Here is a 10,379-nt window from a genome sequence, read left to right on the forward strand (position 1 = left end):
GCAGTGTAAATTAGAAATAGTCCAAAAACCCGCAACCAATACATTTTCACCCGCGACATCGTTTTCAAAGTAGCCTAACCTGCAGGAAAAAAACAAACATGGCAACACTGTTTCAGGTTGAAGAAAGCTCTGAAGGCCTACGGAGGAAATGCGTGCGGGTCGAAAGAGATTTTGATTGGCTCCGATGGTCACGCGTGATCAACTCGAGTTAACCCCTAGCGGGATTGACATATACGTCCTATATTTTCGTCGTTTATCCAGTTGAAATATCACTGGAGCTATCATCCAAAAACGCCATTCCATAGCTAATTTAGGAATATTTAGTGAAGCATCACGCATATGCTTGGCAACAAATTGCTCATATCTTTCTATAGCCTATGAGGTTTCGAGCTTTTATTTTGAATGTCCTTTCTAACGGCTCAGGAAGTAGCTTTATTTTGTAAGCTGCATGTTGTATATACTTTGTTTCCATCCATTAAATGTGTTAAAGACGCGTTACAACTGAGTACACAGCAAAATATGTTAATATGAAATAAACTACAGACCGTGAAACATGCAGTGGGTCAAAATATGCAGACAGTCGCTTTCAAGCACTGTGAACACGACTTTGACAGTGGCACTGTCTAGGTGAGTCTCTTTTTCTCTAAATCAACTTGAACTGTTTTTCTATGAATCATTGAATAACGTTAGTTGACTAATAACTTGTCAGCCATCCCCGTGCATGATCAAAAAGAAAATGAAGTTGTGTCCCCCATGTGGTGGCTTTAGCTATTCATATAAGATAGCCCTTAGGATGAATTCACTGCTGACATTATATAGGTATTATCCTTCCATTAAAAAGGGTAGACTGTAGGCCTATATTTTGCCATTCATTCTGTCAGTGCTCCTCATATCACATATTGTGAGATTAGCCTATCATTGTAGGCTAACAGACTGCACATCACCATGACTATGTTAAAATTGTTTCTGGGATTTACAGACCATTGTTGCAATTCACAATGACTAAGCACTAGCTTTCACTTCGGGGATTGACCCTCCCATTCGCCCAAAACAACTGCGTCCGGTGGTGTGTGGGCTTCCTGGTTATGGCAATAATAATACCGTTTGCCCGGATGCAAGTTCTTCTTTTCTCACTCCGGCGATTGCTTTCACCCTCCTACAGACACAAACTTATCCGTCGGAGTATGGCCTCAGATGCGACAACCCGGTTCGATTTTCTAGTGATTGGAGGTGGATCTGGGGGTCTAGCCGGTGCACGCAGGGCAGCGGAGCTCGGGGCCAATGCCGCGGTGGTCGAGAGTCACAAACTCGGAGGTACCTGTGTGAGTAAAAAGTTATCCTGGTTATAGCCACTGTACTTATATGAATAGTTCCAAAAGCAACTCTGAAATGACATCGCATAGGCCTAATTTCCACGGTTCAGTCTCTGATATTCTGTAAAGTTGTCACGTGTAGTTAACGGATTCATTGCGAAGCCTCGAGACCATACTCTTTTTGTGGGATGTTTTTGTGCACAATGTTGTGGTTTGTTAGAGTTAAAAGCAGTGGGCACCGATCCAGCGCACGAGCATTCTACTGGTACATAATAATTTTGTTTAACAGTACTAGAGTTATGGCCACAGGTGTTCATCACCCCCTTCTCCACATTTCAGTTTATGGAAGATAAGCTATTATAGTTAACATGTCTGACATCTACAAAGCCTGGTCTACCTTATATAGCTCTAAGGAATTGTACAATCTTTTGAGCTAAAGTGTATAATGCAGGAATGGGCAACTTTGATGGTGGTGGGGGCCACAAGGAAAACATTTTAGCAGCTCCACTGTGACAGCAAAGAGAAAACTTTAATTTCAAGTTCATTTCCTGCAATTCTACCATTTTACCATGGGGCGGAGAGAATATTTCGCAATTTTAAACACATTTCATACTATTCCACTCATTTTGCCATGGGTTGTAGAGAAAAAAATGGCAGTTTTACAGCTAATTTCCTGCCATTCTACACATTTTGCCATGTGTATGAATATGATAACTGCCGATCAATAGATTTGACCATGCTTACTACAAGTTTAGATAGCTTGACTAATTTACCAATCTAAAAAATGTTAGCTGACATGGGCTAATTAAGTAACTGCTGATGCACAACCAAATGTCAAAATGTAATCTTGTGTATTCTAACTCTCAACAGTAAGCAGAGACCCCGACTGAGTCCCTTCCCCCAAAAGCATGTATATAAAAAATATTTTAAAAGTCCTACAAAAGCTGCCAGTTGCCCGTCCCTGGTATAAAGTATTGCTCTCCCACACAACATACCAGAACCTCTCCAATCTGTGTTCGCTTGATTTTTAGTCATGCTCATGTTTGTCGCCTTTTTGTCCTTTTCTTCTTTAGGTCAATGTCGGCTGTGTACCTAAGAAGGTATTGTTTTATAGTCAGCCTCTTGGTGGGGGGGGGGGGGGGGGGGGGCATGTGTAAGTAGCCTAGGCACTGTTAGTAGAGTAAGTTTTGTGCTGTGTGTGTGGAATATTAAATACACATTTATTAAACACACACACGATTTATGGGTATTTGTAGGGTACAGTAATAAAAAGGTCCAGAAGAATGTGATCCCGCAATTAAGTGTTTGTTTTTGGTCTCAGGTTATGTGGAATGCTGCAGTTCATGCAGAATATCTCCATGATCACTCTGACTATGGTTTTGACGGCGGACACGTTCGCTTCAGCTGGGAGTAAGTATCTGACTTGAAGTGGCCACAGTTGACGGACTTGTTCTGAAATCAGCCTTTCCTCTCACACCTTAAATTACTGCATCCTGTCAACTTAGTTAGACCCCACGCCATTTCTTGTTTCTTTTTGCATTGACGTGTTAATGTGATATTCTTGCACAAGCCAAGCCTTTTCTTTGGTTCCTCATTCTTTCATGTGGGGGTGTTTGTGTGCTTGCATGGGTGTGCGTGTGAAAGGGTACCACACATTTCTATTGATGTGAAATGGCAGATTCATGATGAGACATTGCAGATTTTTCATGAACTGACCTTTAAGATAACAGTCAGAGGCTTTGTTAAGATGTTGTTATTTGAACTATCTGCAAGTCATGCTCCTTTTGTTCCCCATCCAGTTCTCAGTTTACATAGCAGTGTGTTGCCCAACTTTAGCCTTCCTTTGCGTTAATCTATTTGGCAACTAACTCCACACAGATTCTGTTACCCAGGTGACTGGGATTGATAGGGTAGACTAAGGAAGTGGCCACAACCAGTTAAAACTGATATCATTTAATTCGTCATGTGCAACATAACATGCTGTTTTTCAATTATTATTATGCCATCAAGCTTTTCTGTGAGCGCGCCAAATTTACATTTTGACATTATGTGCAACATTGGAACATATTTAGAAATTTGTGTTTATAAAATGAATTAATGAGTTATATATTTTTATTTAACTAGTCAAGTCCGTTAAGAACAAATTCTTATTTACAATGACGGCCAAACACTAACCCGGATGACGCTGGGCCAATTGTCCCTACGGGACTCCCAATCACGGCCGGTTGTGATACAGCCTGGAATTGAACCAGGTTCTGTAGTGACACCTCTAGCACTGAGATGCAGTGCCTTAGACCGCTGCGCCACTCGGGAGCACATCAGTAATTATTATCACCAATGATGTCATCCATTAATATCAGTTTTGACTGGGGTAATTGATCATAATTGCTGCGCCACTCGAGAGCCCAAATTAAAAGGAAAATGTCTCCAGTTCTGTAATCATTCCTTTTTTCTTTTGTGTGCAGAACTATTAAGACCAAAAGAGATGCATATGTTAGTCGGCTTAATCACATCTATCGCAACAATCTTGACAAGGTAAGCTTAAACCAGTTCACTGACTGTAGTGTATATTTAGCTTTCCCTCATCATCCATAAAACAGGTTTTGACATGCATAGACATACACCATAATAGCCTATATTTATGACAATTGTGTTTTTATTCACATGTTTGCACCTGGAACGGAATGGTAACTGGTCATCTCCCACAGGCTAAAATTCAAACGATTCAGGGTCACGCCAGGTTCATTGACGGCCCTGACCCCACTGTTGAGGTGAATGGGAAGAAGTACACCGCGCCTCATATCCTCATTGCCACAGGAGGGTTCCCTTCTGTCTTGAGTGACGATGATGTGCCAGGTAAGACTACACAATTAAATTGTATTTGTCACGTACACAGTTTACAGCAGGTATAAAAGGTGCAGCGAAATGCCTTGTGTGCTCGCTCCCTCAACATTACGGTATGACCTAGGGTGCATATTTAAATGAACAACAACCTAAAAAAGTTATTTGTGAAAAGTGACAACCCTTTTGCCATTCTTTATCTAGCATGTAATTTGTGTCTATTTAATCTTCAGAAAGGGTTAATGAAGTCTTCGTTAAGTTTGAAAAGTTATGTTTAGTTTAAAGATGCACTATGCAGAAATCTCTCTGCCATTTCCTGGTTGCTAAAAAATGTGAATAGTTCGCCAAATTTCAGTTTGTGACAAAACAAGCAAGCGTAGTGTAGAGAATCCTTTTACCATCTAAACCGCTGTGAAATATATTTTCCATAACGCTAAATATTGTATTTTCAGCTGTTTGAAGCTGGTAAAAGATGCTAAAATGAAACTTAAGAACGGGAAGCACTGAAAAGATCTACCGCTTTGTAGACTTGCTTTCAATGAGAATTACAGATCTATAACTTAAATTTCTATGTGAATTTGGTCGGGTCCCCCAAGAAGTTACATATTGTAGCTTTAAAGTATAACTGATCTTTCGATTAAGGTATTGCAGTCTACAATGTAAAATTGCTATACCTAAACGTTTGCTATATGCTCATTGTTGCTGTTCAAATTGTATACATTGATCATTCTTTTTATTTTATCAAATTATTTTCACAGAATTTTTATTTATCCTGAAGAAATCGTGCTTTTCAAATATAAAATGAAATAATAAGCTTGGTTAAAGTTAGAATCCTTATTTGCTGCATCCATTTTTGGACTTATAAATGAATGATAATGAAACCCATTCATTCTTGAAGAATATAACTTATAAATGCCTCATGAGCTTAGTTTAACTGCCGTAATGGTCAGAACCCAAAATATAAGCTTGTTTACTCCAATGTTTGTAAACAAAGTAAATGTCAACAAACACTGTATAGCCTCAAAACATGGTTAAAACGATAGTTGTGACACTAAGGACGGTCAGCCCTTGCAAACAGCTGTCTATGATTTGAAAGTGCATACATTTCTCAGGCCCAACCCGTAGCTTTTTAGTGAAACGGGTGGAGAGATCCTTTAAGGATTCTAGCTTTAACTTTTCATATAATTCCAGGGGCAAGTCTTGGCATCACCAGTGATGGCTTTTTTGAACTTGAAAGCCTTCCTAAGTAAGTTTAATGTTGTTAAAGACAATAATTTCCATCAGAGATATTGATATCTTGGCTTGACTGTTTGACAGATTGTGTTGTGTGCAGTGTAAGTGTGTGTTTCATCCTTTTAAATGTTTCCTCCCAACAGGCGCAGCGTCATAGTGGGGGCTGGATATATTGCTGTGGAAATGGCTGGCATCCTTTCCACACTGGGGTCCAAAACATCCATCATATGTCGACAGACAGGGGTAAGAACCAATTCAGGCAGACATTGGCCCATATCATCCCACAAACACAAGTGACAGTTTTTTGAGGTGTGGCATGTACAAGAGGTGGCCACGAGGGCATGTCTAATCCTTTTTACCTTTCCCCTACAGGTGTTGAGAAACTTCGACACCTTGATAAGCTCAAATTGCACCAAAGAATTGCAGAACTCTGGCATAGAGTTGTGGAAAAATACTCAGGTAAAAGCATTTCTTTAATGATGATGGTCTATAACTACTATTTTTCTTGTTTTGAGTAGCATGATTATAATGTATCCACCATTTTGACCATGAACATTTCTATGATTATAACGTGTCCAACATTTTGTCAATGAATGTATGTATAACATGTACATTGTCCTTCCACTGTTATCCCAAAGTGGTCATTATTGTTTCGGTGAGATCAACTAGGTTATAGGCAGACTACGCAGAATCACTAGCTACCTTACATCCCAAATAACTACTCATTATGTGATCCTCAAGATCAAGTGATTCTGCACCTTGCCTTGCTCAAACTGATCCTCTGAAACATGAAGATAGTCTGCTATAAACTGTGTCTGCTGTCAGGTGAAGTTGGTGAGTAAGACAGGCAATGGCCTGTTGGAGGTCACACTGGTAACCAAAGACCCAGAGAAGAAGAACGAGGAGGAGATAATCGGCACCATCCAGGAGGTGGACTGTCTGCTATGGGCCATCGGCCGAGAGCCCAACACCGCCGGCCTCAACCTCAGCCAGATGGTGAGGATCACTCCTCAGACTGTTTACAAAGGTCACTAGAAAAAAATGTGGAGATGTTGCTAAAACCTTTTATAGTTACAGTACGTGGCAAGGGATTAGGAAACGAGTTTGGTATGCTGTACACTGCGATTCCATTGCCTGCATTGCTCACTGTTTTCTCATAGATGTTGCAAAAAGAGAAATGTAATGTTTTTAAAGCAGCTAGAGCTACATGTATGAGTGTTGTGAATAATAGTCCCAACGATTTCAATATAAAGTACAAACCCTGTGTCAGTGTATGGGATGTGGCAGCTTACTGAAGGTTGGATGTCTTATTCGACAGGGTGTGGATATTGATGAGAGAGGCTTCATCGTTGTAGATGAGTTCCAGAACACCACTCGCCAAGGGATCTACGCTGTAGGAGACGTGTGCGGGAAGGCCCTCCTTACTCCTGGTAGGCTGTTAATACTCATCAGGGGTATGGCAGACAAAAAAGTGGCCATTTTGAACCATACTTGTGTCTAGTTACAGACATAACTTCAACTGTATACAGCTTGAAATTCACCTAAGAATCATGTTGAATGTGAATAGATTGTCTGTAATGGATAAGGAAGAAGATAACTATAAATATAATCGCACAGTGTACCGTTGATAGACATATTTTTGCATTGCAAATTTCAATTGGGACATTTTTTCTGTCGGGTGTGGGCAGTCGCCATTGCAGCGGGCAGAAAGCTGGCACACAGACTGTTTGACGGCAAGGAGGATGCCAAAGTCGACTTCTCCAACATTCCCACGGTAGTTTTCAGTCACCCACCCATCGGCACGGTGGGCCTCACGGAAGGTGAGTGCGCTCTTAGCAAAGAAGTCCTCAGGTGGATGGTTCCCCTTATTGTAAATGTTCTCCGCTGAAGTGGGATGAGTTGGCATGTTTCTCTGTCAGTCTGTTGGATAAATAACCAGCCTGGGCCCGGTTTCCCAATAGCAATGGAACTTAGGCTTACAAGTGTTTTAACAATGCATCTTTCCTACAACGGACGGCGTTGTAACATGCATTTCCCAAAAACCATGCAGAGAGAATGTTCGCAAAGTGCATCGTTGAGGCATAGTGTGGATACTGATAGGATTGAAAGAAAGGCAGCGCTGCTCTCGGATCGGCTTTCTCCATTGGAATCTTACCTTAACATTAGAATTATTCCACAATACTGATGACGGATCAGCTCCTAGAAAGATATTATCGCCTATGGCTGCAAATATTATTCTAATGCTTACCATAAAATAATGCACTATATCAAGACATCATTGCGCACATGTTACACGTCATAAACTATATTGAGGCAAAAATTAAACAAATAACGAGCGTATTCAAGTGCAACTTTAGCGATAGTTTTGGGGAAACAGCTTGGAGAGTTAACGATGCTCCTACGAAGGTTCTTATGATGAACTTAGCCTTGAGATGCTTTTGGAAAACCGGGCCCTTGTCAAAAGTAGCACATGTTTTAGGGAATAGGGTGCCAATTGGAACGCAGCCGTGTGTTTGTGTTTTTCATTAGTAGAGAAGCTGATGGTCTTACATTTGGTCTCCTTGTGTTACAGAGGAGGCGATTAAAAGCAGGGGGAAGGAGAACGTGAAGTCTTACAAGACCTCCTTCACCCCCATGTATCACGCCATCACCACCAGGAAGACTCAGTGCATCATGAAGCTGGTGTGTGTGGGCAAGGAGGAGAAGGTGAGAGGCCCCTTAAACCTGGTCCTGGAGACCACGGCAGGTAGCCTAGTGGTTAGAGCGTTGGGCCAGTAACCGAAGGGTTGCTGGATCGAATCCCCGAGCTGACAAGGTAAAAATCTGTTGTTCTGCCCCTGAGCAAGGCAGCTAACTTGCTCCCGGGCGCCGAAGACATGGATGTTGATTATGGCAGCCCTCCGCACCTCTCTGAGGCAGAGGGGTTGGGTTAAATGCGGAAGACACATTTCAGTTGAATGCATTCAGTTGTACAACTGACTAGGTACCCCCCTTTCCCTATATAGAAGTAATTATGCTCAAATTGAAAATCATTTAGGCTCCAGAACACCTAATCAAGGTGTAGATTTCATTAAAATAATCCAATGTTTGAACTTGTAAACAAGGCTGCATGGTATTTCTCTCAATGCGACTCTGTGCAGACAATTGCAATGTCCGCTTTAGGTGAAAAGCCGGGAACCATTGTGGATTTGACAGCTCTTACGCAGTTCCACCTCCAAAACGGTCAAAACATCAGCTATGCGGATTTCGCCTAAAGCGGATCTGATTTGAATCTGGCCCCTGATCAACTAATGAAGCCCTTGATTTGATGAAGTAGGTGTGTTCATAGATGGGTTTGAATAAATCTTTGTTCATTAGGCACTAAACGGAAGAGACTGAAACAGGGAGGGACTTTTTTGTAAAATTGTACATTTTTGTATTTATTTAACCTTTATTTCACTAGGCAAGTCAGTTAAGAACAAATTCTTAATTACAGTGATGGCCTACACCATCCAGACCCGGACGATGCTGGGCCAATTGTGTGCCGCCCTATGGGACTCGATCCAATAGGAAACTATCATTTTATTTTTCCGTTGCGATACATTTTGAATTCTACATTGCATGCCCTAATGAACACAACCCAGGATTGAATAACACTACCCTAGACCCCTCTATATTCAGCTCAATGAGCAAACCATTCATGCCAGCATGTTTAGCCTGCCTCAATCTAACAAAAATGACCTATCTCTTTCCCCCCCAAGGTGGTTGGCCTTCATATGCAGGGCATTGGCTGTGATGAGATGTTGCAAGGCTTCGCGGTAGCCATCAAGATGGGCGCAACTAAAGCAGACTTTGACAAGACTATTGCCATTCACCCCACCTCGTCCGAGGAATTTGTTACGATGCGTTAACAACGCAAACATCTCGACGATCCTTAATTTCCGATACAGCACCAGCGAGAATCACTATACCAGGAAACAAGTGGCTCAACCGTCTTCTTTTGCAAGGGCTTGGCAACTCAATGTTCAATAACAGCTCTCTACTTCCATTTTCTTTCATTTAAGTGACCTCTTTTATGCACCTCGTATGAATATTTTTGAAAATGCCTAGATGGACCAAGACAATGAAGTTACTGCTTTCTTCATCTGTACTGTGGGTGTTTAAGCATTGCTTATCAATTTATTAAACATGCAAGATTTTTCTCATGACTGTGAAATGGAAGTGGGGGATCTTCTACAGGCATTGTTGTCAAGTCATTGCGTTGGGAGTAAGGATAACTCTCTCCTAGTGTATGTGAAACCCTGATTGTCAGTCATTGTTTTAGAACGCTGTAAACACTGCCCCCAATTACCACCACTACTAGGTCGCAATTTCACTACTACTGTATTGTAATACACATTGAATAAACCTGCAGTTTTTTCTTAAGTATTGTATCATGTTTTATTTTCCACTTCTTTGACACCTTTTTAATGCCAATTTTTAGCACTAGTTTTTGCCTACAATTTATTTTGGAATTTGGTACGCTTTCCGTGTTGAATGAACTATCTTTGACCCATGTATGCCTTTATGGTAGATGCAGGGCCTAAAATGTACTCTTTGGTCCACCAGCCACTGTGGCAGGTAGAATTTTTTATTTCTAATTACACCCAACAAAACACAAAAACGGATGAGCATTTTTGTAATGTTTCTAAAATAAATGTATTACTAATAAGTAATTTGGTTTATTCTTGAATTTATTTTTAACCAAATTATTAGGAGACCAATGTTCACCTGCCCCTTTAAGCGCAGGAGGTTACCGTGGTAACGGGTTTTGATTCATGTTTGTGCCTGTGAGATTGAGTCTGACTAGCGGAAGCGTTAATTTCTCTTTCCTAGCAGTTGAATTTCGAACGTTGAAGAACAATCTATTTTGTAAACAAAACTATGGAAATAACCAAGAAACACAAGCACAAAGTCTTACTTCAGTAGACTTTCGTTTCAAGTAAATTAGACCAACTTGTATGCCTATTTCAC

At 40.9% G+C, this 10,379-nt stretch overlaps 1 protein-coding gene across 2 annotated transcripts; it reads left to right on the forward strand.

The window, feature by feature from the left end:
* The first annotated feature begins 220 nt into the window (after positions 1–220).
* On the forward strand, positions 221–9,791 carry gsr (glutathione reductase). Of its 2 annotated transcripts, XM_055927191.1 has the most exons (14): positions 221–627; positions 1,163–1,322; positions 2,387–2,413; positions 2,635–2,723; positions 3,779–3,848; positions 4,022–4,169; positions 5,346–5,400; positions 5,531–5,630; positions 5,760–5,846; positions 6,213–6,383; positions 6,706–6,817; positions 7,076–7,207; positions 7,960–8,093; positions 9,128–9,791. In XM_055927191.1, the coding sequence occupies exons 1-14, from the start codon at positions 554–556 to the stop codon at positions 9,275–9,277; spliced, it is 1,509 nt and encodes a 502-aa protein (XP_055783166.1). In that variant the 5' UTR covers positions 221–553; the 3' UTR covers positions 9,278–9,791. The 2 variants fall into 2 exon arrangements, with proteins under 2 accessions (XP_055783166.1, XP_055783165.1); XM_055927190.1 differs by lacking the exon at positions 221–627 and having other exon boundaries at positions 1,047–1,322.
* Positions 9,792–10,379: the final 588 nt, after the last annotated feature.

The sequence above is a fragment of the Salvelinus fontinalis genome, chromosome 6, assembly GCF_029448725.1.
Source record: "Salvelinus fontinalis isolate EN_2023a chromosome 6, ASM2944872v1, whole genome shotgun sequence".
Lineage (NCBI taxonomy): Eukaryota > Metazoa > Chordata > Actinopteri > Salmoniformes > Salmonidae > Salvelinus > Salvelinus fontinalis.

Bases quoted from the DNA above. Each gene is read 5' to 3' on its own strand.
- gsr (XM_055927190.1), top strand. From the start codon at position 1,086: ATGGCAATAATAATACCGTTTGCCCGGATGCAAGTTCTTCTTTTCTCA. The intron at 2,414-2,634 runs GTATTGTTTTAT...TTTTGGTCTCAG, and splicing joins TCGGCTGTGTACCTAAGAAG to GTTATGTGGAATGCTGCAGT. The intron at 5,631-5,759 runs GTAAGAACCAAT...TTTCCCCTACAG, and splicing joins TCATATGTCGACAGACAGGG to GTGTTGAGAAACTTCGACAC.